At 37.9% G+C, this 19998-nt stretch overlaps 1 protein-coding gene across 6 annotated transcripts in view; it reads right to left on the reverse strand.

Annotated features, from left to right (window-relative positions):
• Positions 1 to 19998, reverse strand: part of PIK3CB (phosphatidylinositol-4,5-bisphosphate 3-kinase catalytic subunit beta) — a 187272-nt gene that overhangs the window by 59638 nt on the left and 107636 nt on the right. For 3 of the 6 annotated variants that reach the window (XM_077991521.1, XM_015132082.3, XM_077991522.1), the window contains 2 exons: positions 5227 to 5478; positions 2983 to 3079 (listed from right to left, as the gene is read on the reverse strand). In XM_077991521.1, coding sequence (XP_077847647.1) covers positions 2983 to 3079; positions 5227 to 5478 — 349 coding nt within the window. Of the gene's footprint in view, positions 1 to 2982; positions 3080 to 5226; positions 5479 to 14480; positions 14586 to 19998 lie in introns of those variants that run through there. The other 3 variants (XM_077991523.1, XM_028843742.2, XM_077991524.1) reach the window with 2 other exon arrangements.

Here is a 19998-nt window from a genome sequence, read left to right on the forward strand (position 1 = left end):
TTTGAATCAACACACCCACCTCTACGGAATTTATCTCATATATACACCTGTACATAAGCAAGGTTATTCATTATAGTAGCACAGGCATGGGGGGAAAAAAACAGTTCTCCATATAGGTAGATATGGTAAACAAAGCAAGGAGCAGAACATTATACATTATACCGAAAGTGCCATTTTCTGTAAGTATAGGGAGAAAAACAGGAATCCACATTTGTATTTCCTAGTCCATACATAAAAAATTACGGAAAGTTAGAAAAAAAAATAATAATTGTGATTATATACCTTGTAATGATGACTTAGGGACTCTAGATGATAGACTATTTGTGGTTTCTTTGCTTCTTGCTTGTCCCTACGGGGTTAAATGTAACAATTCTAGAGCTGACACATGCAGAACTAACTCTGTTCATTTATTATTTTTTATCATACATTTTCTCAGAGAGGAAGTCAGGTTCATAGTATTATGCCAAGTTAACACCACCAAAAATTTTAATTTTTACTAAAAATACTAGTCAAGTTGGTTGGTGATTCTGGAAAACATGTGTGAGTCAAAATTAAGATTTTCAAGAAAATATAGTATTTTGGGGCTATATTTTATTGTATTGTGAAAGTTGAGTTCCTCCTAAGAAATATGTCAAATAGGCTGCGAGCAGTGGCTCATACCTATAATCCTAACACTTTGTGAGGCTGAGGAGGTAAAAATCACTTGAGCTCAGGAGTTCGAGACCAGACTGGGCAACATGGTGAAACCCTGTCTCTACAAAAAATACAAAAAAAAAAAAAATTTGCCGGGTGTGGTGGTGTATGTCTGTAGTCCCAGGTACTTGGGGTGCTGAGGCGGGAGGCTCACTTGAGCCCAGGAAGGCAAGGCTACAGTGAGCTGTGTTCAAGGCACTACACTCCAGTCTGGGTGACAAGGTGAGGCCCTGAGTCAAACAAACAAACAAACAAAAAAAGAAATACGTCAAATATACACAGCTCTCCTACATTTGGGGAATAACATAATTAATGAAAATTGCTAGAGGTACATGCTGGAGAACATAGGAATAAAAGGACATACACACACACTATTAGACTGCAAAGAGTTTATAAATATGTCAGTAAATGATTATCCAAAAATAATTTTTCAGGTGACAACTGCTAGTACATGAACATTTTCAAATGTTACTTACAAAGCCATGAATTAAAAAATTCAAATTCAAATTAGTTCACAACTTTACTAGATATATCAACAAACTATAAAGACAGGAAAAAAGAAAAAGAAAACCACCATTATAATGTAAGATTTACACTAAAAATTCCAACATTTGAGAAAGCAGTGTAGACCAATGGGAAGATTTTAGACTCACTTATTTTCTCTGAGCTTCACTTACCTGTAAAAATGAAAATAAAACCATCTACCTCATGTGATGAGGGTATTCTCAGTAGTATTTGAGAAATAAAGGTGTGTGTGGAAGGTGCTCTGCTTACATCAAATTTCAGGCTAAAGCCAACTACAGAAAAAGCATTTTAGGCCGGGTGCGGTAGCTCAAGCCTGTAATCCCAGCACTTTGGGAGGCTGAGGTGGGTGGATCACGAGGTCAGGAGATCAAGACCATTCTGGCTAACATGATGAAATACTGTCTCTACTAAAAACACAAAAAATTAGCTGGGCACGGTGGCACGCACCTGTAGTCCCAGCTACTCGGGAGGCTGAGGCAGGAGAATGGCGTGAACCCGGGAGGCGGAGCTTACAGTGAGCGGATATCGCACTACTGCACTCCAGCCCAGGTGACAGAGCAAGACTCTGTCTCAAAAAAAAAAAAAAAAAAAAGTGTTTTTACTATTTCTCCCTAAATAGAGAATATTCCTTCTACTAATGAAGAAAGTTAGCACAATTAGGAGCAACAAAGGTTATTATAAAGAAGACACTGTTCTTCAGGAGAATTTCTCAAAAAAAGAAAAAGGAAAAAAAAAAAAAGATAAAAAATGCTGAAAGCAACACACATTCATTAAAATAAGAAATATACCCAGGAATAGGTTTCCCCCACTGTGTGCCTGGCAGCACTGACTGAGTCAGAAGTTTAGACTATTTTGGTCGGGCACGGTGGCTCACACCTGTAATCCCAGCACTTTGGGTTGCCAAGGCGGGCGGATTACCTGAGGTCAGGAGTTCAAGACCAGCCTGACCAACATGGAGAAACCCCGTCTCTACTAAAAATACAAAATTAGCTGGGCGTGGTAGCACATGCCTGATATCCCAGCTACTAGGGAGGCTGAGGCAGAAGAATCGCTTGAACCTGGGAGGCGGAGGTTGTGGTGAGCCAAGATCATGCCATTCCAGTCTGTTGCCACTCCAGTCTGGGCAATAAGAACGAAACTCCGTCTCAAAAAAAAAAAAGAAACTTAGACGATTTCATTCCTAAATACGGAGATGTATAAGATTTAAAGACAAAGCTACCCATCACAAAACTTAAAAGTTATGTCCCATGGTCAGACTAGACAATCTGTAATGAGCTAAATTAATAATTTGTTAATACTAGAGTTAACTTGTTACTAGCAAAATAATGGTACACTATTTGTTGGAAGTATGTTTAAAATACTAACTTGTTAAAATAATCATTTAAAATATAGGCCAATAACAGTGGCTCATGCCTGTAATCCCAGCACTTTAGGAGGATCACTTGAGGCCAGGAGTTTTGAGACCGGTCTTGGCAATATAGCAAGACCTTGTCTCTACAAAACAATAAATAATAAATAATAAAATAAAATATAGGCCGATTTTAAACCAAAACAAAATTTGTAAAGAAATCTACTCAGAAACAAGTAATTTTATGATAACATTAAAATAATTTGTGTAAATCTGTTTTAGAATAAATAATAATACAAAATGATAATTTTATTTTACTAAATTGAAAGAATGGTGATTCATAAGAAAATATTAACTAGTCCACATGCCAAAAGTTAGTTACTGTTTAACACTAAGGATAAGAATGTAAATCTTACCAGGAAATGAAGACCAGCTGTGTAATATTATGTCTCCAGTTCTCAATTGTCCTTTAAAGTCAAAAACCATCGTATTTACCCATGCTACAGGATAATGCTGTTGAAAAAGATACAATTACATAAATATGCTAAGAATAACTTTAAGGTGTAAACGTGCACATGTCCTTTGTTTCAATAATGTTAGTTCTAGAAAGTTCTGGACGATTTCCAAAATAATCTTCTCAAATAAGAACAAGATATACATAGAAAAATGCTCAATATCTTTATTATGTTTAAGAACAACCTTAAAACCCAATTAACAATTCATAATAAAATAGTACATGAATAAGATAGAATATGGATAAACAGCCTTGTGAAAATGAGATTTTTTTTTTTTTTTGAGATGGAGTCCCACTCTGTCACCCAGGCTGGAGTGGTGGTATGATCTCAGCTCATGCAACCTCCACCTCCCAGGTTCAAGAGATTCTCCTGCCTCAGCCTCCTGAGTAGCTGGAATTACAGGCACCCGCCACCACACCCGTCTAATTTTTGCCTTTTTAGTAGATATGGGGTTATATCATGTAGGCCAGGCTGGTCTCAAACTCCTGACCTCAGGTGATCCACCTGCCTAAGCCTCCCAAAGTGTTGGGATTACAGGTGTGAGCCATCATGCCCAGCCAAAATGAGAAATTTTTAATAATCCAAGAAAATACGTACAATATCAGAATACATGTTTTAAGAGCTTTCAGACTACATAAATCTCAATGCGGAAGGAGATAATGTCTCTAGGTATATAAATATGTCTCTAAAAAGGAGGCATTGAGCTGAGAGGACTTTTATATAAACATTTAAATAGATTAATTTTGCCATTTTGTATCAAAAATCTTATAATCAAACACTTTGAGGATAATTCTATATCAGGGAAGAAAAAAATACTAAGGAACTAACGCTTCTGTGACTTTTTAGTCATTAAAAGTTATTTTTAGGGTACCTTTTTTTTTTTTTGGAGACAGGATCTTACTATGTGGCCAAGACTGGTCTCCAACTCCTGTCCTGAAGCAATTCTCCCACCTCAGCCTCCCAAAGTGTTGGGACTACAGGCATGAGCCACTGTACCTAGTCTAAAAATTATTTTTAGACGATTATAGATGATAACCAGAGATGCTTATATTCCCATATTAAGAATAAAAGAACACGGTCAGGCGCAGTGGCCACACCTGTAATCCCAGCACTCTGGGAGGCCAAGGCGGGTGAATCACGAGGTCAGGAGTTCAAGACCAGCCTGGCCAACATGGTGAAACCCTGTCTCTACTAAAAATACAAAAAATAAGCTGGGTGTGGTAGCGGGCACCTGTAGCCCCAGTTACTTGGGAGGCTGAGGCAGGAGAATCGCTTGATCCCGGGAGACAGGAGGTTGCAGTAAGCAGAGATAGTGCCACTGCACTCCAGCCCAGGTGACAACGTGAGACTGCCTCAAAAGAAAAAAAGAATAAAAGAACACAAATTCATATAGATAAATATAGTAACTAGATTTTAAAAACGTATAAAATTAATGTCCCCATCCCACCAAAAAGTTTTCAAAAAGCTAGAAGAAAGTGAAACACTTGACTGAAAACATAACATGGAAGATGAAAGTATGACAACAGGTCCATCCTCTTATATCCATAATTTCAAAATCTGAGAAGCTCTAAAAACTGAAGGTTTGTTCATAGCTCACGTGACAGCAAAAAGTGGCCAGAGATAACAAAAATCTAATGATAGTCACATTTAGTATGAATATTCAAATATTTCACTCCAAATATTAACACGTTTAATGACGCATTTATGCCCCAGACCCCACAAGATATGTTGAGTCAGTTAGGATCAATGATCTTTCTAAAATGCACAAAATTCTGAATTATTAAACATATCTGTCACATGAAATTTCAGTTGAAAGACTGCATAACTGTAAATTTTTCAAATATCATCATTTTTATATCTTCTTTAAAGTATTACATATGTAATAAAATACTTATATAATAAATCTGCCAAAAGAAAATCCATGGTAGAAAGAGCAAGATTGCAAAAAAATGCATAAACATAAACATAAATAAATGCATTAACCTAAATATAAATACATAAACATGAAAATGTTTTATTTTCTTAAAATCAGTTTTTAAGAATGAAAGTTATCTAATATAATTTAACTTATATTACTCAATTATTCCAAACAGTCTTAAAATTATTCCTATATAAAACAATCCTTGGAAGTTGGTATATCATTACCACTTTTCCAGCTTTTCTGATGGTCTGATATTTAGAGGGATTAATAGTTTTCGTTGATTTCTTCGTTTTTACTTTATCCAAAACAGCATAAACAGCAAAACATAATCGAGCCATTCTTGGTAAGTCACAAATATTAATATCAAATTCCAGTGGTTCATTCCAAATATGATCATTTTTCCCTGATACCTCTGAGCTTACGATGGTTTTACACAGGAGTTCAGTACCATGAAAAAGACCAGCCCTGACATGAACCTGTAATGAAGCAGACAAAAACAAATACGAAGTCATGAATACTGTACCACTAAAAACATCTCTTTTTTCTTTGTTTGTTTGTTTGTTTCTACACTAAAAACATCTTTATTTTGGAGAAGGAAGGAACATACCGGAAGAAGAAGCATGCCAAGTTTTAGAAAGCCTACTTGTCTACAGAACCACTAGACAGTAATTAACTAGTTTTATTGTTCAGTAAACTGTAGATAGTTTAATCTGTTTTTCACTTGCTAAGTAAACCAGCTACAAAATCACATATTGGTCCAAATACCAGGGTGCTCAATGGTTTAAACAAGTCTAAAGAAATCAAGACAGTAAGTATAAGCATACTATCATATGCTTACCCACTGACTTCATTTACTTGAGGTCTTGTCTTCTCTATGTGTAGGAAAGAATGAATGGATGAGATGGCTCCAAAGTTTCTTTCTACATCTAAATAATTTATGGATTTTTCATACTAAGTCAAGAGCTAACAAAAGATATTCTATCCATATCTATGATTATCCTATATATCACTGTCCTTTATTTTTCCCTAAAGGCCCAGGGCCAGAGTGATGCAGGGCATGCATAAGATGTCCCAGACAATTTTATTCATTTGCAGTTTTTTAAAAGACCTAATTATCACCAATTTAAAAGTCAGGGAGAAAGTAGAGCTAAAAACAGTAGTAAAACACAGAGATTGACCCAGTGATACACTTTTAAGGTAGAAAGTTTTTATACCAGTTTATTCAGATGTGATATTGGCACACAACATTACTCAATAAATATTTACTAAATAAATGAATACATATGTGGAATTGTTTAGGCTTAGCTTTCATTTTTCAAAAGCTTATCAACAAAGCTTTTTTGGCTAGTTAAGAGTTACCACCTCAGTATTTGAAAAGGAAGATAAATACCCAAGAATATCCACACACTTCATCTACAGATATTAAAATATATTTAAACAGTAATATAAAATTTAAATACTGATGTAAGCAGCAATTTTAATTATAAATATTTATAATTATGAGTTTAAAACCTATTAAAATAATTAAAACTATGCTATGCTGGCATAAATAAAACTGTAGGTTAGTAGGCCAGAGATATAATAAAAAAAGATTACTGACTTAATAGCATTCTTTTATCTAATTCCAGCAAAATAAACACAGATGGATTAGAAAGTTAAATATTTTTAAACGATTAAAAGCTGAAGAAATATTATTAAAAAGGTATCAGAATAACTTTTGAAGCTGGATGATGGGTTCATGGAGGTTCATTATACTATTCTACTTTTGTGTATATTTGAAACTTTTCTTTTGAAAAAAATTAAGCTGAATGAAAAAAATTGGTTATTCTAAACGCAGATGGATTATAATAATATGATAAATATTCAAGTAACGGGGGTTACAAAGGATACTAAAAGTAGTTGCAGTAAATCCTCAGGTCACTAGGAATTTACATCTGAACACATGACCTAATTCCCTTCAACTCCAGAAAAAGGCGTAATCCTTCTATTCAAGTCTCCTGGTCCCATATTGCTCCAGCTCCCCAAGTACTGAGATGTTGCTCCTTTGCTCCTCTGCATTGGAAAAATCTTCCTCCAGCAGGCTATAAACCTGTGCAAGTCTCTCTAAAATCAAACTCATACAAAAATCTACCTTAGAAGCTAACTAACCATAATCACTCATGTTCTTTCTACCACAGTGACAATGGTACCAGCAGCTACTCAGTCACCTTTGTCTCCTACTTTCAATTCATCGTGAAGTCTATCTATGCTGTATACAAAGAAAAAGTTGATTTATGATGTAACTTAAATGAAAAACAGTATAACACAAAATACTATCAAAATACTATACTATAGCAAAATACTATCAAAGGCACGGCCAGGTGCAGTGGCTCACGCCTGTAATCCCAGCACTTTGGGAGGCTGAGGCGGGTGGATCACTTGAGGTCAAGAGTTCAAGACCAGTCTGGCCAACATGGTGGAACACCATCTCTACTAAAAATATAAAAATTAGCTGGGTGTGGTGGAGAGCACCTGTAATCCCAGCTACTCGGGAGGCTAAGCAGGAGAATCACTTGAACCCAGGAAGCAGGTTGCAGTAAGTCAAGACTGCACCACTACATTCCAGCCTGGGCGACAGAGCAAGACTCTGTCTCAAAAAAAAAAAAAAAAAAGAGGCATGTTCACCTTCTAAAGTGTGTGAAGAATACAAATAAAAGTAGTTTATAGGCTGGGCATGGTGGCTCACGCCTGTAATCCCAACACTTTGGGAGGCCGATGTGGGCAGATCATAAGGCCAAGAGATCGAGACCATCCTGGCCAACATGGTAAAACTCTCTCTACTAAAAATACAAAAATTAGCTGGGCATGGTGGCACATGCCTGTACTCCCAGCTACTTGGGAGGCTGAGGCAGGAAAATTGCTTGAACCTGGGAGGCAGAGGTTGCAGTGAACCGAGATTGCACCACTGCACTCCAGCCTGGGCGACACAGTGAGACTCCGTCTCGAAAAAAAAAAGGTAGTAGTTTATAGTGGATAGCTGGAATATTGGTGATTATTGTCTCCTTTGATTAAAGAGGGACAAATACTAAAATCAATGATTTTTTATTTTATATAATGTTACCTTTAAATATTTAAAAATATCCCAGAAAGTATCATAAAATGGCTGGATGTCTAAATGTAAGACCCTATATACAGACATAACAGCAAAATGGCCATAGTCAATCCAAAACTCATTAAATGAAACCATGAATGAAAATATAAAAATTGTTTGCTTTTTTTTTAAACTTTCATTTTAGGTTTGGGGGTACATGTGAAAGGTCATTACATAGGTAAGCTGGTGTCACAGGGGTTTGTTATATAGATTATATCATCATCTAGGTATTAAGCCTAGTACCCAACAGTTATCTTTTCTGCTCTTCTCCCACCTCCACCCTTCACCCTCAAGTAGACTCCAGTTTCTGTTGCTTCCTTCTTTGTGTTCATAAGTTCTCATCACTTAGCTTCCTTGTAAGGGAGAACATGCGGCATTTGGTTTTCTATTCCCGCATAAGTTTGCTAAGGATAATAGCCTCCAGCTTCACCCACGTTCCCTAAAGACATGATCTCATTCTTTTTTATGGCTGTACAGTACTCCATGGTGAATATGTACCACATTTTCTTTATCCAATCTGTCACTGATGGGCATTTAGGTTAATTCCATGTCTTTGCAATTGTGAGTAGTGCTGCAATGAACATTCGCATGCATGTGTCTTTATGGTAGAACGATTTCTATTCCTCTGGGTATATATCCAGTAATGGGATTGATGGGTCAAATGGTAGTTCTGCTTTTAGTTCTTTGAGTAATTGCCATACTGCTTTTTACAATGGTTGAACTAATTTACACTCCCACCAACTGTGTAAGTGTTCTCCACAACCTCACCAGCATCTCTTTATTTTTTGACTTTTTAGTAACAGCCATTCTGACTGGTGTCAGATGGTATCTCACTGTGGTTTTGATTTGAATTTCTCTAATGATCAGTGACATTGAGCTTTTTTCCATATGCTTCTTGGCCACATGTATGTCTTCTTTTGAAAAGTGTCTGTTCATGTCCTTTGCCCACTTTCAATGGTCTTTTTTTCTTATAAATTTGTTTAAATTCCTTATAGATGCTGGCTATTAGGCCTTTGTCTGATGCATAATTTGCAAATATTTTCTCCCATTCTGTGGGCTGTTTACTCTGTTGATCTTTGGCTCTGCAGAAGCTCTTAAGTTTAGTTAGATCCCACTTGTCAATTTTTGCTTTTGCTGCAATTGCTTTTGGTGTCTTTGTCATAAAATTTTTGCCCATTCCTAAGTGCAGGATGGTACTGCCTAGGTTGTCTTCCAGGGTTTTTATAGTTTGAGGTTTTACATTTAAAGTAAATGTAAGTGTACATTTACATTAAGTCTTTAATCCACCTTGTCTTTTGTTTATGGTATAAGGAAGGGGTCCAGCTTCAATTGTCTACATATGGCTTGCCAGTTATCCCAGCACCATTTATTGAATAGGGAGTCTTTTCCCCACTGCTTGTTTTTGTCAACTTTGTTGAAGATCAGATGGTCACAGGTGTGCAACCTTATTTCTGGGCTCTTTATTCTGTTCCATTGGTCTATATGCCTATTTTTGTATTAGGTATTATTTTTTAAAACAACCATTTGGGTTTTTCTCCCTCTCTTTAAGCAGGCAGTTTCAGGATTAAGTAGTCACACCCTTAAGCAACCTTTCTTTAAGTCCATGTCTCTGAACTACTTCAAATGGTATTTCCCTGTGTTCCCAGAAATTAGTCAAAAAGCCTGGGGACTTTCATTTTGTTTCTAAAGACTATGAACTAAAGAAAATTATGAAGAAAGATTTATACAACAGCACTTTTAGAAAATCTTTCTACCTACCTTATATGCTATACGCAAAGTATCTAAATTATGAGAAACTTACTTTAGCACAGATTTTTTTTGTTTTTGTTTTTGAAGATGAAGTCTCACTCTGTCACCCAGGCTGCAATGAGGTGGCATGATCTCAGCTAACTACAACATCCATCTCCCAGGTTCAAGTGATCCTCCTACCTCAGCCTCCCAAGTAGCTGGGATTACAGGTGCGTACCACCATGCCTGGCTAATTTTTGTATTTTTAGTAAAGACAGGGTTTCATCATGTTGGCCACGCTGGTCTCAAACTCCTGAGCTCGAGCCATCTCCCCACCTTGGCTCCCAAAGTGATGGGATTAAAGGCATAAGCCACCACGTATCCGGTCTAGTGTGGTATTTTACATAGCTAAAATAGAACACTAGATAGAATAGGAATAAGTGAAGGCCTATTAAGACACACTTCACTTCTTATATTCCTAATTACTTTGTTTCTCTAAATAAAAGTTTAGTTGCCTGTAAGAACCATCCAACAATTATTTTCTCCTGAGCAATGAAGAAACAGCCCCATCATCAATGTCTGTATCAGCTCTGTATCATCTCCAGAGAAGTCTTTCAAGACTGAAGAAATAATTTCACAGCTTTAAACACATGACCAAAAATTGTGTATGACATTATATACTCAACATTTAAACTAAATTCCATTCATTTAAACTAAATTCATATAAATTCCCAATCTGCTCTGCAAACACTGACCAAAAAAAGGGGGGTAGGGGAAGAAATGTGTATGTACAGTGTGAAAATAGAAAATGAGACCTGAAGAAATATCTAGGCTAGAAAAAAAAGCTTGGGAATCAAGCAAAGGTGGTGCACTTTTTCAAGTTTCTGACAAGGAAGATACCAGTAATTGCTTTCCAAGATCTGATGACGACTAAGTGAGAAGAAAATCACTAAGAGGTGTTGATGCAGGGTCCACATGCCTGAGGCAAACAACCCATCTGACTTCTGAGTTCCTTGACCTCAAAATCTCCAGCTGGGTACTTCTCTCCTTCCCTTCAGCCACACAATCCCACGATCCCACCGTGAATTTGACTTCACCACACCCTAGCACCTCCAAATCACTAATTATTACATCTCAGTTTCCAACCAACCAAATCCTCCACTCAGATTCCACCCCAATTCCAACTTACTGTTAATACATTCCCAAAGGAAAACTCTGTAGCCATCACTAAGATCACTATTTCAACAACCAACACCTCTTTCTCTCTGCTTCTCTAATAGTTTTGTCTGCCTTCACTCTCACCAAAATTATCTGCAAATGCCTCTCTCCCATCACACTCATCTGGAAGTCTGTATCCTGGAGAAACCTAATCACCTGCCTCTTCTCCATCCCAAATGTTTTCAGGCAGGCCAGCACCATGACTGACTGTTTTCAAATATAAAATTACCATTTCAGGCCGGGTGAGGTGGCTTACACCTGTAATCCCAGCACTTTGGGAAGCTAAGGCAGGCAGATCCCTTGAGCACAGGAGTTCAAGACCAGCCTGGGCAACACAGCGAAAGCCCATCTCTACAAAAAAATACAAAAATTAGTCAGGTATGGTGGCATGCTCCCGTACTCACAGCTACTCGGGAGGCTGACGTGGGAGGATCGCCTGAGCCCGAGAAGCATAGGTTGCAGTGAGCAGAGATTGTGCCACTGTACTCCAGCCTGGGTGACAGAGCAAGACCCTGCCTCATTCAGAAAGAAAAAAGAAAGAAAATAAACGAAAGAAAGAAAATAAAGAAAAAACTATTTTGTTACTACAAGATTTCTTACCTTTTATGCTCAAAACTTCTATTACCATTTACTCTCCAGAGAGATAATCAGTCTGCAAACTACAAAAAATTTTTAAAGCCCTGTTTAAGCTTCTTTTTGGGAAAATGAAAGTGATTTCACTGGCAACTAACACTCCATACATGTTCATGAAAGGTGAGTGGGGGAAAGGGCAGTGCCATCTATTCACACATGATTTCTGCTTAGAAACTTCATATCCATAATTTTTTTTTTTTTTTTTTAGAGAGAATTTTGCTCTTGTTGCCCACACTGGAGTGCAATGGCATGATCTCGGCTCACTACAACCTGTGCCTTCCAGGTTCAAGCAATTCTGCTGCCTCAGCCTCCCGAGTAGCTGGGATTATAAGCGCCCGCCACCACGCCCAGCTAATTTTTTTGTATTTTTAGTAGAGATGGGGTTTCACCATGTTGGTCAGGCTGGTCTCCATCTCCTGACAGGTGACCCACTTGCCTCGGCCTCCCAAAGTGCTGGGATTACAGGTGTGAGCCACCACACCCAGCCAAGATTATTTTAATGTTACTCTAAGCTCAGTTGATGATCCATGTGTGCATATAGAGAGACACACACACACTTTGATCTTATTTGATCTTAAATGAACACAACAAAGTCTCCATTGTCTAAGCATTCCCAAATCCAGTTTTGAATAAAAATATGCATACAGAATTTCCTGAAAAACACACAGTATTTATTTAGGAAGTCTAAATATGATTCAATTAAAGATAAACCATCAAATGACTGAATACAGTACTAAGACTGAATTAATCTGGTCTCTTCTAGAATGACTTTTTCAGATTACACTGTCAATATATTTTATGTCTACCTAGTGAAAGACATTATAAGAGAGATGAGAAGCATTATTTTACCTACTATAATATGATATTGTCAGAGGTGTTGGTGCTCACTACGTTACACACTGTGTCTCATTCATAAGGATTCCCTAAGCATATCTCTCTCAATTTACAGTATTGAAATATGCTACAAACTCATAGTTTGTTTTATCTTATGAGATTCTGAATATTATAACTGATCATGTTTTCTCTTTGCCTTGTCCACTAGGTGTAGGGCAAGCAGACAGCCAAATATGTAGCCCACATCAAGCAAATAATTACACAGGATCTAATATTATATACATACCTACTGGAAATCTTGCTACTGGGTGGTTTTTTTTTTCTTATTTCCTGTCAATTAACTATCTTCTATTTTTTTTTTAAGTCAAAACTGTGTATACTGTATGTGCTATGTAAGAGAGAGAGACAAACACACACAAAGACTGTGTGAGAGGGTGTAGGCTCACCTCAAATAATCTGTAAAATGAGATTTGGTAAATCACAAATAAAACAAAACATACATAAAATATATTTTGCATCTGTTGTATGAGAGGTTATAAGATAGGAATATCAGGATTAAAATGGTATTCAATTCTTACTCTCGGTAATCTTACATGAATTTGTCACCTTTTTAATATGGCATTTAAATATAATTTCTGCAGAAAATTATGAATTTTACAAATGATTATTTTTCAATGTTCTGGTGATAAAGATATTGAGAAATAAAAGACAAATAAGTACCCACCATATAATAAAGGCTCAATAAATGTTAGCTAGTATTTAAAAACAAAACAGAATGCTAGTTATAACTGCATCCAAAAACTTCTGGCAAAACTCAGGTATAGGAAATGAAGTAGAATTAGGGATGAGCTGCTATAAAAGCTCAAAAAACAAAACAAAAACAAAAACAAAACCCTCAATTATAATGGGCTAAAAAAAAGTCCCATACCACCTGTGAACAGCTACAACAAAGAATGTGATCTGGGAAAGAATAACAGTAAAGAACTAACCTAACTTGAGCATGGTGACAATTGAAAAAAAAAAGACTCTGTACATTCTGAAAAAAAATTGTTGAAAATAAGTATCATTATTTAATAGTCAAAGTATGATTTATTTAAGGCCACATCATTAAGATCGGTTCTGCTTGAGAAATCTCTGTGTACTTTACCAAAATTATTAAAGTTGACAAATGGTCAAAAAGAAACAAGAGTAGGAAAAAAGACCCAACTTTATAATGATGCTAAAAATTTTGTTCTCTGAATTTAGAATCTCCCATTTAAAAAAAAAAAAAAAAAAAAAGCATAAAAAAAGTTTTTGTTTTCAGAAAAAGCAGTAACAAAATCCATTTTCTAAATTTGTATCACATGAAATTTTATAAAAATTGTCCCATTTCCTGAAGTTTGATCTGGGTCTTCTTTAATCTTGAGAAGTAAAGCATTTTAAAGTATAATTAATCATGCTTTAAAGCCTGGCACAGTAGTTCACGCCTGTAATCACAACACTTTGGGAGGTCGAGGTGGGCAGATCACTTGAGCTCAGGAGTTCGAGACCAGCCTGGGCAACATGGCGAAATCTCCTCTCTACTCAAAATACAAAAAAAATAGCCGGGCGTGGTGGTGTGCGCCTATGATCCCAGCTACTCAGGAGGCTGACGTGGAAGGATCCCTTGAGATTTGGGGCCGGAGCCTGTGGTGAGCCGAGACGTGTCACTGCACTCCAGCCTGGGTGACAGAGTGAGACCCTGTCTCAAAAATAAATAATAATAATAATAACCATGCTTTATACAGTTACATGTTTTATTATCCAACTTTAATAAATTTTCATAGAAACACTTCTTCACAAGCCCCAGAACATTAGGAGAGCAAAAGAAGTCAGGCTTTGTCATGCAAAGGACTTGCCACTGTGCTATAGCAGGGAGGTGCCAAGCCAACACACAGACTGCATTCCTATACTCACCAATTAAAAATGTTCTGTGTTGAATAAGATATGAATTTTTTTCACATCAACATTTTAATTTCCTTCTTGTTCCACAATATGGCCAAAATCCACTACATTTTTGCCCTTAGATATTAGACACAAAAAAAGATCAGTAGCATGAATAGGTGGAAATTCCCATGTTTTGGGAATTTCCCAGCCTTGATCATTTGTAAAAGGGAAAAACTGTCTCTTCTACCTTCATACACTTCAGACACCAAATGTGAGGGTTTTTCCTACAACAACCAATTATCTAACTCTCTGGACACCAATTGGGTATCCTACAAATCAATTTGACACTACCTGGACTTAGTACAGATGCTACCGGGTTATGGCATTAGTGCCATAAGACTGACTTCCAATTCAGATGACAATTGCAAATCCCAGGTTATTATTTGTACTTCTGATCAATCGAGGGTTCCCACAAAAGCCTTCCTCAGGTTCAATTTGCTCTAATGGCTCACAAAACTCAGGGAAACACATTTATCCATTTATTATAAAGGATATTACAAAGGATAGAAATAAATAGCCAAATGAAAAGGTATATATATGTTCTTCAAGGTCCAGAAGGGTACCAAGTGCAGGAGCTTTTCCCCATGGAATTTGCCTGCACTATCCTCTCAGCATGTGGATATATTCACTAACCCAAAAGCCCTGCAAACCCCATTATTTAGGGTTTTTATGGAGGCTCCATTAAGTAGGTATGGTTATTAAGTCACTGGCCACTGTTAAGTCGGTCTCTATCCTCCCTCCCCATTCCAGAAGTCGCGGTGTGGGGCTGAATGTTCCAATCCTCTATTCACGTGGTTGGTTTCTCTGGCAACCGGCTCCATCCTGGAACTATCTAGGGGCTTTAAGTCTTCATTCATCTTGTCAGCATACAAAAAGACACTCCTATCATTACCCAGATTCCATGGGTCTTGAAAGCTCTTTTGTCAGGACACTGAGACTAGATCAAACCATTAGAATAATAGATGCTCCTATCACTCAGGAAATGACAAGGGACTTAAGGAGCTCTGTGCCAAAAGTCAGGGTGGAGACCAAACATATATTCTTTATTATGTCACAATTTGTAAGAAGGTAGCTTTGTTCTGACTTACGAGAAGAATACTGTGTGACCTTAAACTAAGGATAAAATGTTAGAGACAGTTATGTTAAAACGTATTCATTCATTGCACAAATATTTATTTAGTGTTCCAGGCACTGAAAGAAGAAGATAAAAAGAGGAAGATACAGGGAAAGTAGGGGAGTAGGGGGTTGGGGCGTGAGGGTTGAAAATTTACCTGTTGGGCATAGTGTTCAGTATTTGGGTGATGAATACACTAAAAGCCCAGACTTCACTACTATGTAATATATGCATGTAAGAAATCTGCATTTATACTCCCTAAATATATATTTTTTAATGTTTAAGATCAAAGATACAATTTCCTTGGGTTATATACTTTAATAGATAAGGAGTCCTACGACCTATATAACTAGGCTATGGGGAATTATGATGTATGACTGATACGTGTGATACAGGATATGTCTGCACTTGTATTTCTCTTGGGCTTCTTGAATTTGTGTTTCTGTCTTTTGCTGACTTTGCCAATAATCTAGTTTCCTGTGATTATTTCCTTAAGTAGTCTTCCTGAACTGTACTTTTGCTCTTCTTTTTCTCAAAGTCAGATTGCACAAATGTTAGACTTTCTGGTATTTTCTCACAGGTTCCTGGGGCTCTATCAAATTTTTCTCCCATTTTACTCTTTTAAACTGGAAAATTTGTATTGATTAATCTTTAAGTTCACTGACCCTTTCCTTTCACATTACCATTCTGCTATTGGGTCCATTCAGTGTATTTTTAAATTTCAGTTATTATATTTTTTAGTTCTGAATTTTCCATTTGATTCCTCCTTATATCTTCTATTTAATGGCTGAAACTTTCTCCCTTTCCAGTCCCTCCTATTGTATTTGCCCTTAGTTGTTATAGCATTTTCATAACTGCTTTAATGTTTTTGTAAGATAATTCCAATATCTGTGTCATCTTGTCACTGATGCTTACTGAACTATCATCGTCCACAACTTCAGATTTTCCTTATTCTTTATGTGTCAACTAATTTTGAATTGTATTCCAGATATTTTGTCTATTATGTTATGAGACACTGGGTCTTGTTTATATCCTATGGAGAATGTTGATATTTTTGTTTTAGGGGACCATAGTTAGTTAGGTTCAACAGTTGCAAGTTTCCATGAGCCTTCTGTAAGCTGCAGTTCCGATACCAGTTCAGTTTTCAAGTCTTCTCGTAGGGCTATTTGCATGTGTCCCATGCGTGCACTACACATTAACCAGTCTGAGACTTGGGTAATGGAATATGCCACTGTTCACTTCTCAAAGTATGTAGACTGTTAAGAGCAGATACTCATATGCACAGCTCAGAAATAAGCTTATAAACACAAATAACTTTAAGAGGTTGCTTTCCTGAGCTTATCTCACTCTGCAGTGTTCCAAGTATTTTTTAGTAGGCTGGGGCTCCACTTTACTTGTTACCCAACCAGAAAGCTGAGGCTTTATTCACCCACACTTCCTGCAACTATGCTAAACACTATGCTAAACACTAGGAGGGTGTCTACAACTCCTATAATTGAAGCAGACATTCAACTCTGAGTCTTAGGCTCTGCCTGTCCCCACTGCTCCTGCCACTGCCACTGCTACCACTGTTGCTATTGCCACAATACTGTTCAGAGACTGGGGCAATGCAAAAGAGAGAAAAGAAACAAAAAGAGGAGAAAAAAGGTGCAATTCATACATTCTCTAAGAGTCAGAAGATGCCTTTCCTGCTAGAGCTATCCACAGCTATAAATAATGCCATCTTCTAGATTTTAGGCAACACTGAGTTCAAGATTCTGCTGAATATTAATTAAGATGTACACATGAAAGACAAAAACACTACAAGGCTAGCCAGTCTTGGTGGCTCATGCCTGAAATCCCAGCACTTTGGGAGGCTGAGGCAGAATGATCACTTGAGCGGAGGAGTTTGAGGTCAACCTGGACAACACAGTGAAATCTCGTCTCTATAAAAAGTAAAAAAAAAAAAAAAAATTAGCTAGGTGTGATGGTGCATGCCTGTAGTCCCACAGACACAGGAGTCTGAGGCAGGAGGGTCTCTTGAGCCCAGGAAGTCAAGGTTGCAGTGAGCCGTGTTTTATCCACTGCATTCCAACCTGGGTGACAGAGCAAGACTCTGTCTTTAAAAAAAAAACAAAAACAAACAACAAACAAAAAGCCCTACAAGGCTGAGGAAAGACTGACCAGGAAGCTATATGCTACAGAATTCCAAGCACTCCCACAGAGACGGAAGACGTTCAAGTGCCAGGGAGGCAAAGTGGTGAGTCAACACGGAACATGTGAGATTTCTGTTACAGACCTCATACAGAGTCATGTGTCCTGTATGATCTCTCAGACTGCAAATACGATGGATTAGACTACTGTGATTAGGTTATACTATATGATACTGTCGGCTTTAAGGAGGGCAGATAATCCTCAGTGAGCCTGACTTATTTGTTGAACCCTTAAAAGACACTCAGCTCTTCCTAGCAAGAGTCAAAGCATGAGAAAATTTGATACATGAGAAATTCTCCAGACTTAAAAGTTAGGGCCACAGGGCAAAGATCTGAGAGCTGCCGCTAGTTACAGAGAGAAGACCCCAGCCAACAGCCAGCAGGGAATTGGAGACCTCAGGCCTACAATCAGAACTGGGCCAACAACTTGAATCAGAACTGGAACAGAACTGGGCCAACAACTTTAATCAGTTCAGAAACAGATTCTTTCAGAGCTTTCAAAAAGGAGAGCAGCCAAACTACACCTAGATTGCTGAGCTAGTAAGTAAATGTTGTTTTAAGTTTATGGTATTTTGTTATCCAGCAACAGAAAACTAATATAAGGGACTACTATGAACTTTATGCCAGACAACAACAACAACAAAACAAATTCTCTGAAAGACAAAAATTACCAAAATTGACACAAAAGAAACAGAAAATCTGTCTACCATACCCATTAAATAACTTTTGAATTTCTTTCTTTCTTTTTTTTTTTTTTGACACGGAGTTTTGCTCTTGCTGCCCAGGCTGGAGTGCAATGGAGTGACCTCAGCTCACCACAACCTCTGCCTCCCAGGTTCAAGCGATTCTCCTGCCTCAGCATCCCAAGTAGCTGGGATTACAGGCATGCGTCACCATGCCCAGCTAAGTTTTGTATTTTTAGTAGAGACAGTTTCACCAGGTTGGTCAGGTTGATCTCGAACTCCTGACCTCAGGTGATCCACCCGCCTCAGCCTCCCAAAGTTCTGGGAGTACAGGCATGAGCCATGACGCCTGCCTGTAAATTGAATTTCTAATTAAAAATCTTCCCATAAAGAAAACTTAGGCCGGGCGCAGTGGCTCAAGCCTGTAATCCCAGCACTTTGGGAGGCCGAGACGGGTGGACCATGAGATCAGGAGATCGAGACCATCCTGGTTAACACGGTGAAACCCTGTCTCTACTAAAAAAATACAAAAAAAAAAAAACTAGCCGGACGAGGTGGTGGGCACCTGTAGTCCCAGCTACTCGGGAGGTTGAGGCAGGAGAATGGCGTAAACCCGGGAGGTGCAGCTTGCAGTGAGCTGAGATCCAGCCACTGCACTCCAGCCTGGGCGACAGAGCGAGACTCCATCTCAAAAAAAAAAAAAGAAAACTTAAGGCTCAGATGGCATGGAGTAAGTTCTATCAAATATTTAAGGAATAAATAATACCAGTCCCACGTAAACTTGTTCAGAAAATAGAGCAGGGGAAGGCTTCTCAACTCATTAAATAAGACCAACATTATTCTAATACCAAAATCAAAGAAAGACATTACAAGTCAACAACACATCAATGTTCCTCAATTTTCCTTATGAGCAGAGACAATAAAATCTGTAACAAAATATTAATAACTCAAATTTAATAATGTATAAAAAGGCTAACACATCTTGACCGAGTGAACATTATTTCAGAAAAGTAAGATTGCTTTCAACTTTTGAAAACCAATGGATGCTGGGTGAGGTGGCTCATGCCTGTAATCCCAGCACTTTGGGAGGCTGAGGCAGGTGGATCATGAGGTCAGGAGATCAAGACCATCTTGGTTAACACGGTGAAACCCTGTCTCTACTAAAAAAAATACAAAAAATTAGCCGGGCGTGGTGGTGGGCGCCTATAGTCCCAGCTACTCGGGAGGCTGAGGCAGGCTGAGGCAGGAGAATGGCATGAACCCGGGAGGCGGACCTTGCAGTGAGCTGAGATTGCGCCACTGCACTCCAGCCTGGGCGACACGGCAAGACTCTGCCTCAAAAAAAAAAAAGAAAACCAATGGATTAAAATATACAAATCAAAAATCACCTCAAAAAATGCAGAAAAATGGCCGGGCGCGGTGGCTCAAGCCTGTAATCCCAGCACTTTGGGAGGCCGAGACGGGTGGATCACAAGGGCAGGAGATCGAGACCATCCTCG

The sequence above is a fragment of the Macaca mulatta genome, chromosome 2, assembly GCF_049350105.2.
Source record: "Macaca mulatta isolate MMU2019108-1 chromosome 2, T2T-MMU8v2.0, whole genome shotgun sequence".
Lineage (NCBI taxonomy): Eukaryota > Metazoa > Chordata > Mammalia > Primates > Cercopithecidae > Macaca > Macaca mulatta.